This window comes from Anabrus simplex, chromosome 9 (assembly GCF_040414725.1).
Source record: "Anabrus simplex isolate iqAnaSimp1 chromosome 9, ASM4041472v1, whole genome shotgun sequence".
Lineage (NCBI taxonomy): Eukaryota > Metazoa > Arthropoda > Insecta > Orthoptera > Tettigoniidae > Anabrus > Anabrus simplex.
The window spans coordinates 11,867,756-11,895,021 of NC_090273.1; the positions used below are offsets into that span (position 1 = coordinate 11,867,756).

General features: G+C 38.5%; 1 protein-coding gene across 3 annotated transcripts in view; it reads left to right on the forward strand.

Annotated features, from left to right (window-relative positions):
* Positions 1–27,266, forward strand: part of LOC136881201 (WD repeat-containing protein 26) — a 158,063-nt gene that overhangs the window by 112,089 nt on the left and 18,708 nt on the right. For all 3 annotated transcript variants that reach the window (XM_067153909.2, XM_067153910.2, XM_067153911.2), the window contains 2 exons: positions 12,595–12,733; positions 23,843–24,103. In XM_067153909.2, coding sequence (XP_067010010.2) covers positions 12,595–12,733; positions 23,843–24,103 — 400 coding nt within the window. The remainder of the gene's footprint in view (positions 1–12,594; positions 12,734–23,842; positions 24,104–27,266) is intronic.

Consider the following 27,266-nt stretch of genomic DNA (forward strand, 5'->3'; position numbering starts at 1 on the left):
CTGATGAGGAGGATGTGCTAGAAACTTTTGGACACTGAAATACGTGATGTAGCAGGGACATTAGAAGCATTTCGTACCGATGCTAATAAAAGGAAACTGAAATGCAGTTAGATTATCTACCATCGCCTTCTGCAGCAAGAAAGCAGCCTAAATGGCAGAAAACATGCCTTTTAGCAGAATTGACATCCAACTGTAAGCCCACAGATCAAACAGAACATACTCAAAGTGTAGCTACACCCAGGAGGGAAATCTCTATAGAAAGCTACTCACCAAGAGAGTTGGTCATATCATTGACAATTTACATGGAAAGTCTGTTGCTGACGTTTTTGAAAAATGTTTCTTTGATGAGTTTTGGTGTTTACAAACAACAAACAAGAATTCTCTCCAAAAAGTGGCGGTGGCCACGTTTTACCCATATGTTGGATGTTGCAGTCATAAATACTAGGAGAGCATACCAAACTGCCAATAAAGAAGATAATGAATCTCGGCTAGATGTACGAAGGAAGATAGCGCTAGCATATCTTTCTAAAACATCAGGTTCAACACCCAAACGCAGAGGCCCTCAAAGCAGCTAACTCCTAGAAGGCAGAGTAAGCATTGTAGTCAGGTTCCATTCAGGAAATCATTTCATTACACCGATTGCAACTTGGAGAAGATGCGGACATTGCAAGAAGAGGACAAGGGTTTGTGTACATTGCGATGTGCCACTGCATGATAAATGCTTTGTTCCATTCCAAACACGATGAATGTTAGCTGCCATAAACTTGAGTGCCTAACTCCTGTTGCACATTTCATTGGAGCTGAAGGTTTATTTCTTGTGGCAGAATTCTGCTTTGTGACCAATTTTCTGCGATGCTGTGAAAATCCTATCTCAACTTCTTTACATCCTATGGTTATAAAATTCGTCGGTGAATAGATGTAGAGTCATAAAATTTGTAAATATGTTGTGAAGCAATAAATGAGTGCGTATGAATGCACAGTATCTGTTCTTTTTCATAAATAAAATAGTGCAACCTTCTGCTATCATAAGTTGCCAATGTCCCAAAATTGGGACGCCCCTTAATTTTAGGATCCTGCATCGAAATATAATAAAATCCCATTTTCTCGCTTATTCTTGCCCCAAACATTTAAATAATGTCAATAATAGGGTAAAATTCAGGAATTTTGGTAGGTAATGGGTTAACTGTTTCCTAGGCGTACCCGATGATTTGGAAAATCTCAATTCACTATACTGGTGGGGGAAAAACTATCTGATTTGGAGGCAAATTTAATTACAGTGAAGGGAAAGAAGATTTTTTAAGAAACAGCTCTGTTCAGGGTTAAATTTTTAGTTATTTAGTGAACTGTGTTGCTATAATTTGAAATAGGCCTAAATTGTAATTCTAGACCAGGTCTTCTTCTTCTTCTTCTTCTTCTTCTTCTTCTTCTTCTTCTTCTTCTTCTTCTTCTTCTTGAGCCTCTACCTCAAGTGTTCACACTGCTCATTAGTGATGGGACATTTGATTCATTTTACTGAATCGACACAGTGATCCGATTCACGGCACATTAGAGTCACCGCTCCTACTGCATCTGTGTAGTATGTACTGGCAGACAGCAGCAACAGCATTCAGCGCTCGCTGCTGCCATCTGGCCTTCATACTATGAATTCCTTTCTTAGAAAAGAATGCTAGTTACTCTAATACATCGAAGGTTTCCGGCGATGCAGGATGGGAAAGGTCTAGGAAGGTAGCAGCCATGGCCTTTAAGGTACAGTCCCAGCATTTCCAGGTGTGAAAATGGAAAAACTACGGAAAAGCATCTTAACGGCTGCCGATGGTGGGATTTGAACCCACCCTCTCCCGAATGCAAGCGCATAGCTATGCGATACTAACCGCACGTCTAACTCGCTCAGTCATTTTTGAAAATACGTATTTTTCTATCAGCAGAGGATTTTTTTAAATCGTCATATTTTGTATACACTACCCGAGATGTACAGTGGCCCACTGGTTTTCTGATTCAACGTACTGTTGGTTAAGTTACTGCGTCAGTTGGCTCACTTACTGTCCACATATGATTGAAGTCTTGTGCAACGATGTGACATACGAACTGAGAGAATACTGAGCCGTTCTTCCCAATCTAAAACAGGTATTTTTGAGTGGTCATGAGCATGACTCAGTCATAGGGCAGGCTAGAGTAGAGTTTAATTAATTGTCAAATGTCAACTAAGTTATAATACTAAGATTCATTAAACTAATAAATAGTATAACCTAATAGCCTACCTACTTACTAGCTACTCCAGAATTATTTAAAACTTCCTGTAAGAAGGACAGTGAATGCAAGTGGGTATTACTTTCAAATGAGCTGAGCCTGAGATTCCATTATAGCATACGATTCTTTCAGTGTACCATGGCTCTATACGTATTGCTTCATAGGAAGTTTGGCTCCCCGCCAATGTCCAGTGTACTGATAATGAACCGTGTGTGTGTGCCATGATTCATTATGCGCTGTAGCGGAAACTCGGCTCCCCGCCAGCGTCCAGTGTCCCGCTAGTGACCCGTGAGTGTGCCACTCAGCACTGTACGCTGGGAGTAAGCTGAATCGTGTGCCGTGAGCTTGCCGTTCCTGTGAATTGATTCACTCGGACATTTGAATGAATCGATACACTGCTTCGAATCATGCATTCAGTAGCCAACACTACTGCTCATTTAAAACAGCGCATCAGAGTAAGCATCAAATACCTGTAATACTATGATGAACCAGTGTATTACGTACCAGTAGCATCAGGAAATGTATGAACCAGAGGAATGGCATGCTAAAGAAGAACATTTTCTAACTCCCCAGCTATTTCCCGCCAATATTCAGTCAGGCTGTTATTCTCGGTACGCAGCAGTAATACCATCTATCGGAGTCGAGTGACAGCATAAGAGACAAAGAACATCACAACAAACAGTGGCCAGTGTAATGGTATTGTTGATCAATGTTATGCGCTTTCGAGGCCTTCACATTTAGTTTTCTTCCGACCCTGAAATACCATTTTTATTTTAGCTGGTACGGTAAAACTGAATAAAAGATAAATGATTGGAAATTGTATTTTCTATAACTTTTGTTATGTAGTAGTTTTGAAAGGACCAATGACATAAGTATTTAAAAATTAAATTTTAGGTGCCTTCCCCTAAACTACAATTTCATCCAGGGTGAATAAAATTGTTTATAGCTTAGACCATAGTTTCTTATTCCATGACTCTATATACCAATTTTCATTAAAGTCTGTTAACCCATTTTCTCGAGGCTCGTGTGATATGGACTTAGCAACAAAAATACAAATTCATGACTATCTGTGTTATCATAACCGGTACGGTAAATATAAGACAAAAATGATAGGAAATTTCATTCTATATAACTAGTTATGTAGTATTGATCGATAGGACCACTATTAATACAAATATTTGAACATTAAATTTCAGGCCTTCCCCTAAACTACCATTTCACTCAGCGTGAATAAAATTATTTATAGCCTAGATTGTAGTGGTTCTTCCCCCAACTTTGCACCGATTTTCATTAAATTATCTTCAGCCGTTTTCTCCTTATGCGTATACAGACAGACAGACAGACAGACAGACAGAAATTGGAAAAGTAAAAAGTATATTTCCTTGTTATTGTGGACATGACCGATACAGAAATACCATTCTTTTCAAATTCTGAGCAATGTACAGACAAAACTCTTATTTTATATATATAGATGTAAAGATCAGATCAAACATTGATCTGTCTTTCCTATAACCATACTGTTCTTCTTCCATATATCCTTCTAGCTTCCTCCTCAGTCTTCCTTCCAATACTCTCTCAAATATCTTAGCAACATGGGCAGTGAGGGTGATTCCTCTGTAGTTATTACATTCCTTTTCATCACATTTTTTAAACATCGGGATAATTAAACCCTTTCCCCACTCTACTGGGATCTCTTTCTTCCTCCAGATTATTCTAAATAATCTATACAGTCACTGTAGCCCTAATGGTCCTGCTGCTTTTATCATTTCCATAGCTACCTCGTCCACTCCTGCTGCTTTACTGCTCTTCATCTTTTGTATGGCTTCCTCTATTTCTAACATCGATATCTCCTTTTCTAGTTTCTCTTTCCCCATTGTTTCTTCTTTCTCCTTCTCATCTACCAGTTCACTGTATTTAATATTTAGCAATTCTGTGAAGTATTCTTCCCATCTTTTTGGTATGTCATCTCTTTGCATCAGTATCTGCCCTGTTTCAGTTTTTACAAACTTTGTATCTTCCCTGTTTCGTAAACTATTCTTCACCAAACCATACAAAACCTTTTTACTTCCCTTTGTATCCTCCTGTAAAGTTTCTGCGAAACTATCCCAGCTCTTCCGTTTCTCTTCTTGTACTATTTTCTTACATACGTTTTTGGCTTCTTTATATTTCTGCCAATTCCCTGTACTATTGCTCCCTATCCACTTCCTCAAAGCCATTTTTTTCTCTTTAACTGCTTCCTTTACCCTGCCGTTCCACCAAAGAGTCTCCTTTTCCTTTTTCCTCCCTGATCGTCTTCCACAGGTGTTTTCTGCCCACTTTACAAAACCATTTCTGAAACATGTCCATTCCTCTTCCACACTGTTGACGTCACCTTTGGGAATTTCTTTCTTCAGATCCTCTTGCAACTTTTCCCTTATTTCTTTCTCTTTTAACTTCCCACCCATTATTTTTCTTTCCCTTTTTTTCTTTTAACTTTGTTATTTTACTAAGTTTTAATTTGGCTACCACCACTTGATGGTCTCCTTCCAAATCTGCTCTTGGCATTGCTGTCACATCTTCCAGTTGGCTATGCTTCTCCTCCTCCACCAGAGTAAGATCAATCATTGTCTTTGTCTTTCTATCTCCCCAACCATATCTAGTTATTTTTTGTGTTTTTTTTTTCTAAGTCACGTATTGCCAACAATTAATCCATTCCTTCTTCAAAAATCTAATACCAAATCTCCTCCTTCATCTTGGTTTCCAAAATTATAGGGGCCAATTATCTATTCTTTTCCCTGTCTGACTGTTCCAACATGTGCATTCATGTCTCCCATTATTATAGCCTCTTTGTCTTCAATACAACTTTCCAGTTCTTCTAGAAACTCTTCTAAGCATTCATTTGCATTCCTCCATTGGGGTGCATAATCTTGTATAAAATCCTTGATTCCACTCTCAAGTCCAAGTCTAACTGTAATTATCCTGTCACTGATCTGGTCAATTTTGTCCATATATTGCACTAGGTCTTCTCTCACTATAACACCAACACCATTTGTTGCCATCTTTCCTCCACTCCAATATAATCTATACCCTTTCTTCAATTATTTTTGACTTTCCTCTTCCATCTTGTCTCACTCATTCCCATCATTGCTGTGATTCTTCTCCATGTACTCTTTCAGTTTTTCTACCTTGCCATTCAGAGTCTTGACATTGATGATACCAATTCTTGAAAAAATGTATAAGATATAAATGATTGGAAATTTAATTGTATATAACTTTAGTTACGTAGTATTTATCAATAGGACCATAAATAACATACATTTTAGGTCTTCCTCGAAACTACCATTTCACTTAGCGTGAATAACATTATTTACAGCCTAGATTGTAGTGACTCATTTCCCGACTTTACACACTGATTTTCATTAAATTATCTTCAGCTATTTTCTTGTGATGCACATACATACATACATACATACATACATACATACATCACATACATTACATACATAGATGATGAAAAATTTAAAAGTGCATTTCCTTGTTTCTGTGGACACGACAGACACAAAATTACCTTTTTTAAAAAATTCTAAGCAATGTACAGACAGAACTCGTATTTTATAGATATGGAACATTATGAATATGAAATTCATAAACTGTATTACTGGCATATCCGTAGCATGTGTGTAAAGGGGATGGCAGTGTGTATTATTTTAATTTATTGGTGATATTAAGGGGTGAAGGGCAGAGTAGGCATGTTAAAATTCAAGTTTTTAAATAATTCATAAAAACTCTAATCACGATCAATCGCCCCCCCTTTTTTTTTTAACGCTGAAAAGATGCACTGAATGGGTAATAACCCAGTGTTGTTGGAACTGCAGAAATTAGTTGTATTGAACAAGGGTTTTTACAATGGATAGACCGGGCGAGTTGGCCGTGTGGTCAGGGGTGCATGGCTGTGAGCTTGCATCCGGAAGATAGTGGGTTTGAATCCCACTGTTGGCAGCCCTGAAGAGGTTTTGCGTGGTTTCCCATTTTCACATCAGGCAAATGCTGGGGCTACCTAAATTAAGGCCACGGCCGCTTCCTTTCCACTTCTAGGCCTTTCCTATCCCATCGTCGCCATAAGACCTATCTGTGTCGGTGCAGCGTAAAGCCAAAAAAAAATGGTTAGATATAAGTTAAAATATTGAAATTATACAGTAAATTTTAGCATAATCATAGCAATAACATTTTGGTATTGTTTCGTTTTACCAATAAATACTGCTGTACTTTATTTCCAATTTTAAGTTGTGATACGCTGTGTTAATACCTGGCAACTTTTACGGTTTATTCGTAAAATTTACGGAAATTGCAGCATTTTATGGTTTTACAGATGGACGGTGTCATTTCACAACTTTGCGGAAAAATATAAAAATGTTATTTGATAATCGCTTCACTTCCGCACAATCGATTGTTTGCGTGGGTCGAAGCACGCTCGTTCTTGGTCGAAGGCAAGTCCACGATAGTCGATAACTCATTCTTTGATACGATTGGTATTTTTAACCGTGTGATGTTTGTGTTGTTATTGGAATTGGATTTAAAGCTGGGATAACAGTTCTTCTGTGTGAATCCTGTTTGGTGTGAATTTTAGGTGTCGACAGGCTCTGTTCCGAAAATTCTTTGTTCCGCTACGTTCGCTTGTTGTGATTTAACATGTATCCTTTGACCACGTGAGTGTTGTTCTTTGTTCACGAAGTTGGCGTTCTTTGAAAGTTTTGGCCTTTTAATGTTATGACATATTTTAATGAAGTGTTCGAGTTTTTGTGTTACAAGTTCATGCTTCGCACTTTTCCGTATTCGTTGGACTAATTACATTCGTTGTAGTAACTGTGTATACCGTTAGTAGCGAAGCCCATGTAATTATGAAGAAGGACATTCGTTCCACGTGTGTGTGTAATTTTACCATGTGCATATTCTTTGTTCACAAGGTTGGCGTAGTGTTCATTTAATGGTTTGACTTTGTGTGCTTTGACATGTTTTAATGAAGTGTTTGACTGCCTTGAGTGTTTATCATTTTGTGTGACATTCAGTGATCCAGGTTCTTTTCTATTTTCAGTACACATCGAGACATTTGTTCTCGGACATTTTCATATGCTACGTTTCTATTATAGATTATCATGAATAAATCCAGTGAGAAACAGTACTTCCAGGCATTTAAAGAATCATATTCTGTTGATTTTCTGTGCATACTAAAATCAAGAAAGGGAGAAAAATTTGCCTTTTGCACGGTATGTGGGTGTGATATTAATATTGCACATGGTGGAAGAAACAATTTAAGTGATGATGAGTTAGTTATTGGCATCCAGACTTCGAACATAGTGAATGATCTCCGGGATACAGATAAATCCCTTTTCTTTTCATCAGTGAGAAACTACTTTTGTATTGCCTGTGACTACATCATCAACAAGTTTCCACTGAAGGATGATGTGTTAAAAGCATGCTCAATTTTCTAGGTTAGACAACATTGAAGACGCACAGTTTTCTTCCATTCGTTTTCTTCTTGGAATAGTTTCCTATCATGTTATGCAAGGAAGAGAATGAAACTACAGACGAGGTGATGAATGAACTTCAGAGGTAGTTCACAGCTCTTCAGGTAGATGACACTTCGGCTGCAAATCAAGATGCTGCAAGTGATTTCAGCTGAGCACAAATATCAAGAATTCATGGAGCCGATGGACTTCTTAAGTATAACCGAATTTCTAGAGTAATGCTCTCTATTCTCACCACACCCTATATCAATGCAGAATGTGAACGTGTTTTTAGCCTTGTGAAGAAATATAGAACAGAGTTCAGATCATGCATGTCCAATGAATCTCTGGAGTCTATTTCTATTTTGAAGACCAGGAGTTCTGGTTCCTGTTATGACAAAACATTTTCTCAAGACTTTTTGAAGGAAGCTAAAAAGGTCACAACTATGATTTTAAAGTCAAACTAGCGTGTGATTTGCAGTGTGTATCATGTGTATCATATTATTTCTTGCCTGTGTTACGTTCAACAAGTTTTATTGTGTAAAGCCTTTTTCAATTATATTCTGCTTAATTTATCAAGGAAGTCCTGTTATATATGCTCCAAACTAATATTCACCATGCCTGCTGCTGTTTAACATGTATTTCTTCTTGATTATGTTCATTTACAAATCATTGGCCTATAATGTAAGTAGATATGATTTCATTGAAGTATCCTGTTTAAAGCATGAATTATTGTATTTTGTAGCCCAGAAGCATTATTATTTTCATCAAGCCGGGACAAATATTTCAGGTTCCCTGTGGGAATCAACATCTATATCAAGCCGGGCTATGTCGAAAATTGTTACATTTTTTTGTCGCACGTGAGTTTTACTGATAGCCCTTTTCAAGTATGGCAAGTATGTGTATGCTATCTATGTTTTGTTACATAAGTTAGGTAGATCGATTGTAGACTCGTTTATAGCGCAACGATCAATACATCGTTTGTAGTCTCTCCTGGTTTGCTATATTGATCCTATCCTATAGATTATTTCGCATTCGAGATGGTTCGTGTTTTAATACATCTCATTTTTGTCTTAAGGTTAGGTTTGTAAGGCTTAATGCATGCGAGGTGCATAGCTGCTTCACTCATATCCAAATTACAGGAGCTAAGGAGAGTGGATTTTAATGTTCTGCGGTGTGCGGTCTTTGCAGCTTCGCAGAGATAACTTGCCTCAGAAAGTGGTTTCTGTTCTTCATCGAGCGTTAATATGGGTTTTACTGACCAAGTGATCTAGAAACTGATTGAACAAATCCAAATTCACCCAGTGAGATGGTTCTGTTATTTTGTTAAAGAAATGTAAAATACTGTGGAAAAGGTTCTTTGAGACTCGAAAGTAATATCTGAATTTAGTTTCACTGTTTCCAGATGGTGTTTTACAAGAATATTTTAGGCTCCCTCCTATCACAGTATTCCCCACCAAAAAAGCTCAGGAGAATTTCCTCTTTATCATCCGTATTCTCTTTCAAAAGTAGCATGTAGGCGGCGAGATTCATTGGATGAAACGTGATTTCGCAGTTTGAGAAACCACACTGCCTCGGAACATCATTGCAAAGGTAGTGTGCAGTGCAGTGCAGTGCAGACCTTCCATGTGTAGTCTTAGGAACCTGGCATTTACAGATTTTCCTCTCATATAAGAAGCACCATAGATTTAAAAAATAAAAACTGGGGGAAAAGGCTTGTCCATTACGTGGATAAATATGGTATAGGATGTCAGAATTCTGTCTTGCTGTAACTTTTCAATATGCCAGAAGTAAACAACTCTCAAGTTATCACATTCAAGCACAGGTACTTACCACTGACGTTTACTGCGATCATATCTACTGTCTTTGAAACGAAGGACGACGACTTACGTTGGCAGCCTTTTAGGCTGATATCATACCATAGGGTCTGGTTATTGGTGGAATATGCCAGGAGCAGTGGCGTCAAGGTTCTTGAACGGGGACCATCTTATTCTCTCTTAAAAATCTTCCGTTGTATTATTAATTTTAAGGTTACACATTCACTGCCAAACAAGTAGATTGTTTACATTTTGAGCTGCCGCCATATCCTAGCACGTCTTTAAACGTTTAAAAACTTTGGTTCAGATAGTTTTTGTATTTCCCATCGATGGTCTCTAAATGCAGGGAAACTTCCTGTATTGATCATTGAAGCTTCCACTGCTTTCTGTGAAGGACAAAGTGAGAACAAAAACTTCTGGGCACAAAGTAGAATCAAAAGACAATATATCTTCTTACATATGGAAGGAGGAAGATTTCATTGAAAAAAGGAACGTGAGTGAGCATTTGTACCACCATCAGAGGGGGTGTGATGGCCAGGCAGACATCAGTTTTTGTTCTCTCATAGTGCATTGGCACTGCTGGTGGCTCCAAGTAGCCTACGCAATGGCCTCCACAGTATGCACTAGCCATGCATCTTGGTGGGTGTGCTAAGTACCAACTGATGAGCTCAACTTAGCACACTGGCGCGAAACTCTGGCAACTGGGAATGAGTTAGCTGGAAAATTTAGAGATAATATTGTGATGAAATGAAATGTCGTATGGCTTTTAGTGCCGGGATATCCCAGGACGGGTTCGGCTCGCCAGGTGCAGGTCTTTCTATGTGACGCCCGTAGGCGACCTGCGCGTCGTGATGAGGATGAAATGATGATGAAGACAACACATACACCCAGCCCCCGTGCTGTAGGAATTAACCAATTAAGGTTAAAATCCCCGACCCGGCCGGGAATCGAACCCGGGACCCTCTGAACCGAAGGTCAGTACGCTGATCGTTCAGCCAATGAGTCGGACAATATTGTGATGATGTGATGTGATGTATTATGAAAAGCCTTGACCAGATCTACAAAATCCTGTGGACAGCCAAAGTGTTTCAGCACTGTTCACATAGCTGGTCTCGGGACTGAGTTGAAAGCCTTTTCCAGGTCATGGAATATTAGGTATAAACGAGTTTGTTGCTCTCTGCAGATCATGTCTCTCATGCCGCTGGAGGTTCAAAAACTGCAGCGACTCAGGTAGGATCCTCTTGGAAATAATCTGCAGGTGATTGAGCAATATTCTAGCAATAATTTTACCTGTTATACATACATACATACATACATACATACATACATACATACTTACATACATACATACATACATATGTAAGACTGTTATGTCTTTCAGCATTCAGTATGCAAGCCTCTGTGAATTTGCTAAATACCTCCACAATCCTCTTTTTGGAACTAGCTCTGTGGCCTTGTTTAGTTCCATATATCTTATATTTAAAATTTTTAGAAACTGAGTCTAACCATTGTTGACTTGTCTTTCTCTACTTTTCTTTCCCTCCATGGCTGAGTCAATTATTCTCATAGGTAACCTGTCCTCCCCTCGTCTCACGACCCCACTACCGAAGCCGGTTTATGCGTACCGCTTCATATATTCATTCTAAGTACCCTCCTGCCATTGTTCCCATCTGTTTATACCAGCAATCATTCTTGCCACTTTCATGTCTGTTAACTTCTAACTTATAAATAAGGTATCCTCAGTCCACCCACCTTTCACTCTCATAAAACGAAGTTGGTATGAAAACAGACGTGTGTAAAGATTGTTTCATCTCGGATCTGACTTCTTTCTTACAGAATAGTGTTGATTACATCTGCGAGTTCACTGCGTTAGCTTTGCTGGCTGCACTGTGGTTTAATCTCACTTACTACATTGCCATCATACACGTTTTAAATTTTTGAAATGATCTACCTGTTCCAGATTTGTATTCCCAACCTGACATTCAATTCTCTAAATGGAATGGCGTATGGCTTTTAGTGCTGGGAGTGTCCGAAGACATGTTCGGCTCGCCTGTTACAGGTCTTTCGATATGACGGCCGTAGGCGACCTGTGCGTCGTGATGATGATGATGAAATTATGATGAATTCGACACATACACCTAGTCCCGTGCTAGAGAAATTAACCAATGATGGTTAAAATTCCCGACCCTGCCAGGAGTCGAACCCGGGACTCCTGTGACCAAAGGCAAACACACTAACCATTTAGCCATGGAGCCAGACATTCAATTCTCTGTTTCGTCCTTACTGGTGTCACTTTAGTCTTGGAAACACTAATTTTCAAGTTTCAAGACTGCAGGCTTTCAGCACAGTCTGCCATTAAGACCAAGTGCTTACTACATTCTGCCACTCTATAGATGATCCTTGTAAACTATAGTCTTTATTTTTGTTTTTATTTTTAATTGTTTATAGGAAGTAATTTTGGCATGTCTTATTGAACATTAGTGAATGAATAAAATCTAAAGTTTAAATGTTGCGTGAAATGTTTGTGCATTGAATTAAGTAGAGTGATTTCATATTTCTCTGTTTATATTAGCTGTATCAAAAAACCATACACAATAAATCGTGCAAAATATAATATCAGATTTTTATGTTGTGGGCATTGTTATTGTACGAAGAATATTGCTATTGCTATATTTATTCACTAACTTCCAAGTACTGGTGTTGAGAATCAACAGTAGTGTTCCACTGACTGAGTCCCGTTTCTTCTGTTACAACTGCTTCTGCTAGATGTCATTATTGCTCAAAGGGTGATAAAGATAAGTTTTCTGCAATCGTAGAGAGACTAAACCGTCAACACCAGATACAACAGTTATGCTCTATAATGTGTGTTGCATTCTGGTCAGTGTAAGTTAAAGAATCAAGTTACCTGAGACATTGTTGAGCCAGTGTCTCGACAAAATTAGGTCAATTGACTTTCCTGTAGCAATATGGCATATGGAGATTTGAGAGTGATGGTGATGTTACTCTAGCTATATCTGAACCTGAAGGTAGTTCTAATTTTGTTTCAGGGATCAGTTTCCATGTGAGACTATACAAATTCTAAATGACCACTGCGATGAGGTTTGGTTCTGTCGCTTTTCACCTGACGGTTTGAAGCTTGCAACAGGCTCCAAGGATACCACAGTTGTGATATGGGATGTGGACCCTGTGAGTAAACTGTAGCTTCTTTTCTTTGGCATCTGAGTGACAGATGTCCCTTTTCAGAGATTATATAATCCTGTATGCAGTTTTACTTAATTAATTGCAGTATTTTGCATTGCAGCCTTTGATACATGTGTAGTTGTAAATGGTCATTAATTGACTGCTTTTCTCTGTATGTGGTTGTTCTATAACATAGAGGTTCTAGGCTCTGAAAATGACTCATTAGATGGAGGGCAAAATATTTCTCTTGCATATGTTTAGAAGGCTTTTCTTTTATAATCCCAAGTATAGAACAACTTGTAGATTTCAAGGTTTGTTTTGTTAATCTGCGTGAAATTACAGGTCCGTGAAATTACAGGTGACCACAAGGATCCAGAATTTGTGAGTTATTAGCCTACAGCTGTTATGGACCAAGAATATGAAATAAAAATAATGAAAATATATCCAAAGTATTGAATGTATAAGCATGGGATTAAATATGTTGTAGAAGTTGACAAAGATGGATATAATCATGCCTGCGGCTCTGAACTTAAGTCTCTTGAGCTGATATTTATTAAGATAGTAGGGGATACACAAGTTTGTTTATTTTTGTTGACTTTTACTGGCTGTGGCACATCAGTCTCGAATCTCACTTTTTTGTGAATGCTGTGATGTCTGGCATTAATTGCAGCTTCATTTCATTATGTGGCTGTTGATTTGCAAATTTCATTTTGCTATAGACTTTTCACCGTCAATTCTTTGTGTATTTCTTAGGCCATACCACACTCTTTATATGTGTACTTTTGGCACTTTGCTACCGTGTGATCAGTAGGCCAGACAGCTCGTGGCTCTTAAAGTTGAAATACTTAAAAAGTCCTAGTTCTGGTGTGCACTTCATATAGTAGAACTAAAGTGAAATGCTTGTTCTACCCTGTGCTTAATAAGTGTTCCTGAATTTATTCCACTGCAGTAAAAGACAACTTGGCAAGGAACAGTTCCCAATGAGATTAGCACAAAACACATACATTATAGACTGTTATGCCTTTCAGTCTACAAACCTCTGTGAATTTACTGAATGCCATCACAGTAACTAGCTCTGTGGCCTCGTTTAGTTCTATACCCCGTATCTTTAAACCATTTGAAACAGAGTCTAAGCATCATTGTGGTCTCGCTTTACTTCTTCTACCATCCCTGGCTGAGTCAATTACTCTCCTAGGTAACCCATCCTCGTCCATCCACCTCACATGACCCCACAACTGAAGCCGATTATGCGTACAGTTTCATCAGTAGAGTTCATTCCTAGCTTAGCCTTTATCTCCTTATTCCGAATATGTTTCCGCCATTGTTCCCACCTGTTTGCACCAGCGATCATTCTCGCTACTTTGATCTCTTGTTACTTCTAACATTTGAATAAGGTATCCTGAGTCCACCCAGCTTTTACTCTCGTAAAGCAAAGTTGGTCTGAAAACAGATGTGTGTAAAGATAGTTTCATCCGGGAGCTGACTTCTTTCTTACAGACTACTGTTGATCGCAACAGCAAGCTCACTGCACTAGCTTTACTGCATCTTGATTCAATCTCACTTGTACTAACCCTGGAAGAACACACATCCTAAATACTTGAAATGATCCACTTGTTCCAGGTTTGTATTACCAACCTGACATTCAGTTCTCTGATGTTTCTTTCGTACTGACATCACTTTGGTCTTGGAAATGCCAATTTTCATATCATACTCATTGCACATTTTTTCAAGGTCCAAGATATTAGACTATAGGCTATCAGCACAATCTGCCATTAAGACCAAGTAGTTGGCATAGGCCAAACTGCTTACTACATTTCCACCTAATTGCATGCCTCCCTGCTACTTTGTACTTTTCAGTAGATGATCCATGTAAACTATGAACAACAAAGCTGTAAGTACCTTGAACCAAGAACTCATTCTACCATCAATTCTCACTGCAATTCAATTGTCAGTGTAAATGCCTTTAATTGCTTTTTATAATCTGCCCTTAATTCCTTAGCTCCCGCAGTATGGCTAACATCTTTTCCCTCGGTACTCATACACCTTCTCTAGATCTATGAAATATAAATATAACTGTCTATTCCTCTTGTAGCATTTTTCAGTTACCTGGTGCATACTGAAAATCTGATCCTAATAACCGCTCTATGGTCTGAAACCACACCGTTTTTCATCCAACTTAAACTCAACCACTGATCACATCCTCCCTTGCAAAATGCCAGGGAAAACATTGCCTGGTATATTGATCAATGAAATACTTCGATAGTTGTTGCAGTCCTTGCTGCCCTTGCTTATAGATATGTGTAAGTACTGCTTTCGTCCAATCAGAAGAAGTGCTCTCCCCAGAAATTTTCGTCAGCCGGGCGGGGAATACTATGTAAAAAGTGAATATGAAAAATGTATTCCCCTCAGGGCATTAACAGTATTATCATACATGTAAACTTTAACTGCAAAATTAACTGTTTTCATGTCATTATCACAAACATGGCATAACAGAGTATTTTGAACTCTAAGTGTTCTACTGCTCGTTCATAATCATGTGAAATCGGAGCTTACCACTCTGTCGCTCGGGTTTGTAATGTCATACGGAATCGAGTGCTCGCATGCGATTCCATGCTAATCCAGACACCGCTCGCGCACGACACTGCCTTATAGTTGAGCTAAACATTTCAACTCCAATCTAATTGATGCAGTTATGCTGACAATAATGAAGATTTATCATTTACATAAACAGTTTTACAGTATTTACATGTTAATTTGGAGCACCCAAGCACATATGTTAGCCAGGCACTCTGTAAAAGCAGCAGGGCGGTGCACACATTCCTAGGGAGAACACTGAGAAGGTACCATACTAACATTCCATGCTAATCTTATTACTCTATGAAGCCATTTCATTCCTGCCTTTCCACTGTATTTCACCATTTCAGGGAATTTCATCTATTCCTGCTGCTTTATGACAATGGAGAGCGTAATTTCACCAACATCGTTGTCCCCCCTCCCATGAGCTCAGTTGTTCGTGACATCACCAGAATGATGTTTTCCTTTTACGTTAAGAAGATTTTCGAAATATTCTTTAGGGATCTATTATGAGATCACCTGATTTACCCAAAACACTATTCATTTCACTTTTCCCTGCCTTTCTCAGATTCTTTATTACTTTCCGGAAAGGTTTCTCTGCCATTTGACCTAGCCTTTCCAGGTTATTACCGTCGTCTTCCCACGACTTTGGATTCAACATTTTTTTCTTTTTTTCACTTTGTTTCTTCCATCTACGGTCCGGCTCCATGGCTAAATGGTTAGTGTGCTGGCCTTTGGTCTGAGGGGTTCCAGGTTAGATTCCCGGCAGGATCAGAAATTTTAACCATCATTGGTTAATTTCGCTGACACGGGGGCTGGGTGTACCGTATAATCCCAAATACCACCCGCCACCGAATAAGACCTGCACCCTAAATTTGAAACAGCAAAATACGGAAAAAAATAAAAAAAAACATATAACTTACATAACTATTTAATTTTCTTCAAATATGCCACAAATATAAATTCAAACAATTTACAATTAATAAAATCATCACAAAAATCGTAAATAAAATTGGTCCAATACTCACATCATTCACAATTCACCATCGTCGTCTGAAGTTCGACCATAGTAACTTTCGTCGCTGGCATCTTTCCACAAATAGTCGTCCTCACTACCGTCGACTGAATTTGAAATTACACATTTCTTAAAGCTTTTGGACACTAGATCGTTAGGAATGTGCGCCCATGCGGTCTTGATCCAGCTGCATATTAGTCCCACTTCAGGCCTCTTCACTCGTCCGGTTGGTGTTAACGTGCGATCACCATCTGACATCCATTCGGTGTACAACTGTTTCATTGCAGTTTTGAAAGGCCTGTTCACGCACACATCCAACGGCTGTAGAATAGAAGTGAGTCCTCCAGGAATTATCACAAGATCGGTTTTTCCTTTTCTCATCATATCTTTTACGGCGTCAGTTGTATGTCCTCGGTAACTGTCCATCACAAGCATTTTTGTTTTTGTAAAAAAGCTCCTGGGCAAGGTTGCCAAACGCACTTCACCCAGTCCTCAACTAATGCACTGTCCATCCAGCTGGACTCGTGTGTTCTAACAATAACACTGGACAGCAAGTTTCCTTTCAGAAGTGTTTTCCTTTTCAGAACCAAATATGGAGGAAGTTTGGTTCCATCCGCTAATACATACAATATTACCGTACATCGTTGCTTTTCGTTACGACCTGTTCTGATGGTTATACTTTTAGAACCCTTCGTATCCACTGTATTTTCAAACGGCATTTCAAAATAGACAGGTGTCTGGTCAGCTTTCCCAGTTTGCAACAGCAAATAAGAATTTTGCTCCCACAAATTAATAATTTGACGCTGAAAGGCCATTAATTTTTCTTCATACGCCCCTGGTAGACATTGGGAAATAGACGTATGTCTCCGAATGCACAATCCCTTCCGATAAAAGTGTCGGCTCCATCCGTGGCTTGCAGTAAAACCCTGTGTTTTGAGTTCTTTTGAGATCTCCAGTGCTTTCAATTGACACATTTCACTAGAAACACCATATCCTAACTCACGTTTTTTTATCACAAATTTGTGGAGTCGTTTTTCAATTTCCTGAAACACTGCACTCTGCCCACGGAACGCTCTGCGATCACCGTTACTTTTCAGAAGTTTTTCCTCATTCTTCTGCCAGTCACGAATATCGTCCACGATTCATCAATATCGTACTTTCTACCAACGGCACAATTTCTATATATTTCAGCTTCGCTTACAACTTTAAGTTTCTCATGCACAGTAAATGACCACAGACGCCGTTTTGAATCCATCGCTTACTATCGAGACAGGACTTTCACGGGACAGATATGTGAGCAAGGTAGACTTCCGTAACCAACAGTCTCGACTCTCACAAAGTACGAAATCTCGCGAGATCAGCTATTCGCGCACCCAGCATGCCAGCAACACTTGTGAAACAAATTACAATCGAGCACCCGCAGCTTTCATATTTACCGCATATTTACCCATATTCTTTGATTTACCATATTTCATTATCTTACATTTCGCGTTTACATGCCACTGTAACAGTGTTGAGAAAAACATCTATCTTGTTTTCTAGAACGCAACTAAAACACACTAAGACTTGAATGCCCGTTTACATGTGCTATATCGAGTACGGTAACTGTATTCAAATCTATTTCAATACTCCATGTAAACGTTGTAAATATTTACGAGAATGAACTGCTTGAATACGACCCACACCCAGGATTTAGAACCAATAATTTGGGGAAAAAAGTGCGGGTGGTATTCGTAATTATACGGTATGCGTCTTCATCATTTCATCCTCATCACGATGCGCAGGTCGCCTACAGCTGTCAATTACATAAAATCAGCTTCATGGTCCGTATCGCACTTCAATAGATTCACAATGAAGTATTTATTTATTTTCCACCTAGTCGATACAATGATTGCCTAAGGCAATTTTTATTGGTCAAAAGTGGTACATGTTTCGTATATTATCAACATCTTCAGCCACATAACACAGTTTAGATGAAAAATATAAAATTGACAAAGTAATGCTTTAGAGGAAGTGTCCTTGAAATTAACATAAGATTGAAAGACCTGCACCTGGCGAGCTGAACATGTCCTTGGACATTCCCGGCACTAAAAGCCATACGCCATTTCATTTTTTTCCATCTATGTACACTTGTTTGGAGCTATTTCTGATACGCCTTCTTTTACATTTGCAGGCCGCCCTCACTTCATCATTTCACCAAGATGTTCGCTTTTTCATATCTTTACACGCAGTTGTTCCGAGACACTTGCTGTTTCTACTACAGCATCACTGTATGTCATGCATTCTCGTTCTATGTCTTGAACCTGCTTACTGTCTGTTGTTTGGTCTCTTCTCTAATTACCATATTTATGCGAGTAATCCCCGCATATTTAAAAAAAAATTGAGGCACGAAATTGGGTGTGGGTTTTGTTTGCGTCAAGGTTGGCAACACGCTCCTGCATCACATAGGGCCGTTTTCCCCAAATGAGTTTAAACTAGGTTTATTTTAATCTGGTTTAAGTCTGAGTTTAAACTAACATTCATTTTCCCCATATTGGTTTAAACTTTGTATCAAGTTTAAACCTGGCTCAGAGTTAAACCTTCTATATTGTTGGTTTAAACTGCTGTTTATATTCAACTTTCTTGACATTTTATTAACGTATCTGTGATTTTCTTAATAGAAGGGTTAGTTTTGACTACCAGTACTGCAGCACTTTAACGAAAAACGTACTAAAATTAAAACCTAGTATTAGCATTAGAAAAATGGGAGAATTTATTGAAGTCTTTGGTTAAATAGGAAATAATTTTGATGTGCAAGAGAGGTTAAGAAGCCGCGTTCCAACAAAAGTTTACAATCTTGGAAAATCGGATGTAACGGAGTTCTTTGATGGATTTATAATTCATAAGCGAACAGCAAGGATTGTCTAGTATCGAAGAAGGATTCATTTAAAACGTCAACTGCACGAAATAATGCTATTTCGCTAGAAGCAATGATTCTGGTTGCTTTAAGATATGATGCAGCAGGCATTTTTTTCATTAACAACGGGGACCACAGACCTTAAATTGCAGTCCCCTTATATTATATACTGTAAAATACTGTTCGTGGTATGAATACTGTAATGTGAAGCATAAAAATATTCCTACATAAGTCGTGTAATACGTCCGCTTTTCATCGGTACCTGTGGCTGTGGTCGCTAAAGCGTGAAGTCAGCATCGCCCGAATCCGTGACAAGGCGGTTCGAATCTAATTTGTCGAAAATATTTTTACCATCAGAATGTTGACCGGCACGGTAGGAGAGGCGGTGGTATACAATTTCTAATCGCTAGATTATATATTTATAGGATCAGAAAAACAATAAAGTATTTCATGCTTGCTAGTAAACTTGTAATAGAATAGATTATAGTTAAGAATGTTTCATCGTATCTATTGCCAGCATACCAGCAATAGAAATATTAATGCTATAGGGAGAAGAGTATTATGCATACAGTACGACATATCGCGAACTTGGTTATGTTATAAACGAATATGGAATCAAGTAATACATCTCCAAATAATACATCCTCAGTGGTCTGTCTGCTGGATCCAAGGTTTGTGAGATTGATCCCAGCCGAGGGCGATGGATTTTGATAGGAGATAGATCCCGAGCATGCTTGGAATTTGTTTACTTGAAATTCACATAAATGTTGATTTTCTGAGGAAAGGAATACCGTAGGCCTATTGCTGAAAGACCAGGATTTTAATATTTCAACGTTCCTGTGTGTTCCGTAAGACAATACAGACATCAAAAGACACGTATTAGGCCCACGGTACTTGTTTATGGTAAAGCATGACAGAGAAAAATAAGAAATAAAAGTGCGTTCCAATAAATTGTAGACAGCCATAGGTAGAATTATATGACACAACACTTCGCACAAATGTAAACAATTTATTTATCAGTAAAGCTAATATCCCGCCGAATTTGTTCTTTATTCACTACGTACGATAGCATTAATTCGCCACAAACAGCTGATATTATTACAAAAATGTCGGTCATTGAATTACTTGGCTCTGATTGGCCAATTCCAATCGACCATGCCTTCGACTATTCCTTCAGTGCAGCCAACGTTAGCGCCAACGGCAGCTCGCCCGTTTAAACTAAACGAGTGTCAGAAATTGGTGGAGAAAATGGACGCAACTTTAAACTAGGTACTAAAGTTAAACGGGTTTAATTTATACCAGGTTTAACTCGATTTGGAGAAAATGGCCCATAGTCTTCGATATTGGAAGAAAACTGGCCCCATATGTCATATTAAAATGGAAAACAATTCAGACTTTTAATTCAAAACTGTTTATAAATTAAAAAAAAATAGTTTTTAGAGATTAATTAACATTTTCTCAGCATCACGATAGAACGCGTCTTCCGGAACGTGCAGGGGTAGCTTTCCGCACTTTCACTTGCTTCTATGCATCTACAGTGCATTTCGTAGTTGCTAAGTTTGAGTGAAATCATAATTCATTACTATTCAGCCTTTTAAGGAATATCACAATATCACATAGCAGGCAGTGTGCGGAGAAACAGAATCCGCGAACACTGGTGATGCCGACAGTTGGCAAAACAGCGTGGTTCATAATTATTATCAATTCGTACGCACCAAACAATATTGTCAATGCTGATGAAACAGCGTCTTTTTTCCGAATGCCGAGATCAAACAGACTTGAGGTTTTAAGGGAGATAGGGTCGCTGTACTGTATTGCAATGCAGACGGAAACGAGAGACTTCCTACTCCCTCCCCTCGTCATAGGAATGTTCGATAAACCACAGTGCTTTTAAGGGCAACAGGTACTTTCCGTACAATGAATAAAACACTTGCACAGGTGAACTAACATTGATTTCTCCTAATCCTTGAATCATATTTTTTTCTTTTTTTCCTTCATAGATTGAGGTTATGTTTGCCAGTGACTTATCCAAGTGCGTTCTTTGAATACTGTAAATGCGCCTTGTTGGATACATTTTGGAATTTTTTTTTTCATGGCATTTGAAAAGTTTAAACTGTGAATACATGTTAATTGCATGCAGTAACGGGTCTTCGAATATTTTGTGATACGGCAAGGATTGGCATTTCTGTTTATGAAGAGTTGGTGGTTAATTTGAAATCACTTAATTCAAAGTCACATTTTTGCGTCCCTACGACTTTGAATTAACGAGGTTTTACTGTATCGCAAAACTAACGAACCACCGAGCTCGATAGCTGCTGTCGCTTAAGTGCGGCCAGTATCCAGTTTTCCGGAGGTAGTGGGTTCAAACCCCACTGTTGGCAGCCCTGAAGATGGTTTTCCGTGGTTTCCCATTTTCACACCAGGCAAATGCTGGGGCTGTACCTTAAGGCAACGGACGCTTCCTTCCCACTCGTAGCCCTTTCCTGTCCCATCGTTGCCATAAGACCTATCTGTATCAGTGCAACGTAAAGTAGCTTGGAAAAAAAAAAAAAAAAAAAAAAAAGAGAAAACTAACAAACGAGTTTGTAGGTGTTTCTGTTCCAAGTGTTTACATTGCACAAAAAGAATTATCCACCACTGGTTGTGTTACTCTCTGAGTAAAAAGAATATTGTGGGAGAAGTGTTTTAAACATGTGATTTGTAAGTAATTTAGGAGAGGAATCTTGTGATGCAAGATATAAAGAATCTTCCAATCTATTGCAAGTTCATATTAATGAAATACCTGTCATGTAAGAAGGCCTACTTGCCAATTTTCATGACAGATATATTTTATAGCAGTGATAATGCATTTTTATCTTCTCAGATATGTTCAGTCAAAGTAGTTATATCCGTCATGTTCATATTTGAAGAAAGACCACATGAAACTCTAGGAGTGATATGAAATCTTTGTTTATGCCTACATTACTCTTTCACTAGAAGGAATTTTAGTTCATTTCATTTCATTTCTTTCAAAATTATTCTTCCTAAAATTAGGGTGCAGGGATTATTCGCGTAAATGCAGTATATCCGTGTACTTCTAATTTTTTTTTTCTCCTGGAGCTTCTCTACCTTTAATAGCCTACAGACAGATTTCACTTTCTCTATCCTAGGCCTAGCGATACTTAGTTCTCTACAGGTCAGGTGGTGGTCTTCCCCATTGAAAAATCCCTGGAACACCTGCACATTTCTAACAGATTTCCTGAATTCAAAATCTGTTATGATATAGTGTATTATGGATCTGGTGCCCCTATCCTCCTTTTGAAGCGATGAATAGCTTTGTGTTTGTAGAATGTACTTGTAACTGCTAGTCCCATACTAGCACAGAAGTCCAGTAAACGCTTCCCATTCCTGCTGGCTTCTAGATCTTCCCCTCATGTATCCATCACCTTCTTATATCCTTCAATTCTATTTCCAACTCTCGCATTGAAATCTCCCATCAGCACTCTCCACTCCTTGCTGTTGACCCTGACTACGATGTCACTCAGTATTTCATAAAACTTACCCATAAAAAAAAGACTTGTTCATCACGTATTGCAAGAGCTCTGTGGCTGCTTGTTGTAAACCATGATGAAGTAAATTAGTAGTAAATCATTTGATATTATAGGATTACATGTGGGTGATGGAAAATGATTAGGTTTGGTATGGAATTGGTTTTTGTAACCTGTTCTGTAATTTTTACCAGACTAGCACTATTTTCCCTCTTCCTTCTTTGTTTTTGTACAAAGAATTTGGCACAGTGATATAAGAAATTATAAGTGACTTTTTAAAATAGTTCCAACTTTTGATATATTTCTGTCGATTATGTTGGTCTTGTCCTGAAAACAACTTTATTTTTTAAAATAATTTAATAAAGCCGTTCTTTTTCAGTGTTGACTCAGTTAATATAATTTATAAGCTTTTCAGTTTGTCAAACACGAAGTATAAAATACCTGAGGTAAAAAATTGAATATATTGTATAGTGTTCTAAGTGTTCTCTTTGTATTTAGACTGAAAAGCTTTTAAGTTATATTATCTGGAAACAAATGCACATTACTACTACTACTTCCTTTGGGGTTTATCCCATTCCTTGAGCAGACTTTTCCAGCTTTTGCTTGAAACACAATTTTCTACATGAATAGTTCTCATAAGTCACCCTTCGTGTTCTTGTCGAACTGGTTTTTGCTCTGATTAGGAGGAACGTCTTCTCATTTCTGATATTTCTATTTCCTAATTTGCATTGTTGTGCATCATTCATAAGTTAATTTGATATGTTAAAAGAAAATTGTGCGAGGAAATAATGTGTTATTTTATATATATAAAGATTGCAGAAAAGTCTACTTTTGATTTTATTTGCAACCTATGATAATCTGATATGATAAAAAGAAAATTGTGGTTGAAAGTAATGTGTTCTTTTTGTGACTAAAATATTCTAGTAAAGTCTAATTTTGCTTTTACCTGTGATATTTTAACATAGTCAACTCTGTAATCTAAATGGGTAGGACAGTATATACCAGCAATATAAAGCGACGTTTGCCAAGTCGCAGAGACCCCCTTAGCCAGGCGGTCTGTTTTAGGTTTGCCCTACTGACTGGTGCCTCCCTGCAATGTGCAGGAGACGCTGACTTGCACCCATCGGAAGACGCTGGAGGGCCACTCCTACGGGGTGGCGTACATTGCTTGGAGTCCAGACAGCACTCATCTCATCGCTTGTGGGCCCGAAGACTGTCCTGAGCTGTGGATATGGAACATAGAATCGGATGACCTCAGAGTAAAGATGTCTCAATCGGCTGAAGACTCTTTAACTTCCTGTTCCTGGCATAGAGACGGCAAGAAATTTGTTACAGGAGGCATTAGAGGACAGTTCTACCAGTGTGTAAGTACTTGTAAAGGGTGAGCAACATTGACATTAATAGGCTATTCTAGTTCCTCACTTTAGATTAGGACAGAATTGTGAGAGAGCCATCAGTTTCGTGGTCAAAGATTGTTTAATACTAATGAACAGTCATTTTGAGACAAGCTTGCATCATCTTTGAGTATTGCAGATTTTCCTTGTGGAAAATGCTTTGTGTCTGCTGTCTATCACCTCTCCTGTTACCTATCTCTAAGCATGTCTTCCACAATCTTATCAAGATTATGCAGTCTCCATCCCCCTCCCCCCATATGTTGAGTAGATTTTATCCTCCTCCCTGTCTCTTGCACACAGAGTATGTCTCTCCTCCTTTACTACATGAAATTGGCTAGTTCTCTTCCTCCTCCGGACATACTACCAATGTAGAAGGGGCTCACTCTAAAGAGTCGGGTCTATCCTTGATGGATTAGTTTTTGCGTAGTTCTCACTGGACACTGGTGAGGTTATTTACAGGGTTCCATTGTGCTTTTGGCAGATTTTTACAACTTGATGCCATTCTGATACCAACCCTCCCCGTTTGTCCAGGCTTGTGACTGGTACCAAGTTCAGCTGCAGTGAAAGTGTTAGTGCTTCATATAGGAACTAACAATCCTAAAAGAAAGGCTCTTACTGGGCGAATTGGTCATGTGGTTAGGGGCGCGCGGCTGTGAGCTTGCATCCGGGAGATAGTGGGTTCGAATCCCACTGTCAGCAGCCCTGAAGATGGTTTTCCGTGGTTTCCTGCTTCCTTCCAACTCCCAGGCCTTTTCTACCCCATCGTCGCCATAAGACCTATCTGTGTCGGTGCGACGTAAAGCCACTAGTGGGGGGGGGGGGGGTGAAGGAGCTTTGATGGACAATAATAATTTCATTGGCAAGTACCATTACAGTTTTCAGAGCAGAGCCGCTGGGGTGTCGGAACTTTTTTCCCGCTGGAGTTATTTTACTATTTTACGTGCCAGTTATTTATTAAATTCAATGGTTTTTAGTATGATGCTCTTGCAAACTTGTCTTGGTTGTGTAATGTTCCTTCTTTTGCTAGACCTTTCTTGTTTGTATCTCGTTACTGTCCGGTGGAGGAGATTATGTTTATTGTTGGTCGAATTATTCAGGTTTCGTTAAGTTGGATAGTTTGGAGTACGACCCCTATCCAATTGTTCAGTTATACAAATTCTATTCGTAAATCGTTAAGTTGGGATGTTTGGTGTACGACCTGTAACCCTGTCCAATTTGTTCTTGTTCCGATGTTTGCGAGTTTGTATCTATCTCTGCCGTTCTCGACCTTGTGTAGAAGCGGTGTGACGAGGACGTGTAATTTAATAAATAACCAGTGCAGTGACATAGAATGAAACCAAAGACTTTAATTACAAAATAGTTTTTTAATTTGTATAAGTTTTTATCTTTAACTAACAACTGCCCCACTCCCCCACCACCTAATTGTTCCTTACTAACATCATTTTTAATCTTAATTATGGAATTGTTTTATGCTATTTTTTACCTAAGCATTATGTGAAACAGCTGATGATGATTGCTAAGCAATCGAAACATGTACTGTAAGTTTTAATGACAAAAATTTAGCCGAAGGCCAAGTAATAAAATTAAAAAAAGGAAAGTATCGATCAGGTGGAACCTTTTTCATTAGTTAACTTTACCTACAGGAGGTCGACATATTTGAGCACCTGCCAAGTTGGGTTCAGAAGGCCAGCGCTCTCGGTCTGGCACTTCAGTAGAGAAGTTTATAAGCTAGCTGCTGTAGCTAAGGAGAGCTTATGAATGCAAACCTTGTACTTAACAGTGCAACAGCAGGATAAAAGTTTTAAATAATCAGATGGAACATATGTGATTAGGGTAGATTTGTGTGAAAATGGACTCCTGGATAAAAGATAAAGACTTGACTGCTTGACTGTACTGAACATGAATTTCATAAAAGGGAATTGAGCCCTGCTGGCAATGACTGCTGTGAAAAACACACATGGTGTTCTTGAGAAAATTAGACACATATGTATATATTATTTTACTGTCCATGGTCTGCAGTTTCTGATCAAATATATTGTTTTGAGGAAAGGATTTCCTCCCTGGTTTATAATGCACTAAATCCGAGTTGAAGGTTTTTGTCTTCTGTTACGGTATTACCTCATGCCATACGTGAGAAAAGCAGAAGTTTTTTGAAGCATTGCAGGATATGGAAAGTGTGTGCTCATCCCTATCTATACACCTTGCCAGCACTAGACATTGCTATACTTACTAATAGAGCTAAAATCTGAGAATGCTAAAAATTAAAACTTAGTATATAATTGCAGGAAAAATAAATATGGGCCCTTGCATGGCAAGATACAAGGGCAATGACTAGGTGAGGAATAAAAGATGTGTTTAAAAAAAAAAAAAAAGCAGGGCACAAGTCAGCATAAAATGAGTTTTAATTCAATCCTCTTTTCTTACATTCTTTGTTATTTAGAACTGATTTTACATTTTCAATTAGAAAATACTAGTCAGGTTCATTGGCTGAATGGTCAGCAAATGTCCTTTAGTTCAGAAAGCTCCGGGTTTGATTCTCAGTCAGGCCTTGTATTGGTTAATTCATCTGGCTCAGAGACTGGGTGTTTGGGTGTTTTGTCAACACCTTAACACAGAACCATCCACATCTGGTTTACATCAAGACAGGTGTAAAACATTAATGCTGACCAAGATTATTGGGGGGGAATCAGGAAACCTGAAAAAAAAAAAAGAATATAACTTACGTCTCAAGTTTGTAGGCCTGTGAACATATTTCTGGAATCACATAATATATTTCATTTACATCTGTGCCTTTTGTTACTTCTTGCACATGCAAAAATGTCTTTTGTCATTGAATACAGTACATAAAAAGTCTTTACATTCCATACTGAAGTTTATTTTTACTTGAAGCTCTGCTTCAAATGTATCCACATGAAGCCTGTCTCTAAGATTGGACTAGACTGAAAGATCACTGCACAAAGACATAAAAACATATTTGCAGGACGAATGCTACCCCAAGTGGGACAGTCTAAAAGTATCCAAATACAGCATTGTCCCATAAAATTTGGGACTGTGGTTACCCTAGAGGCAACTATGCTGCACACCTGTCACAAGATACGTAGTAACTTTGAAGTATATTTGCTTGATTAAGTAA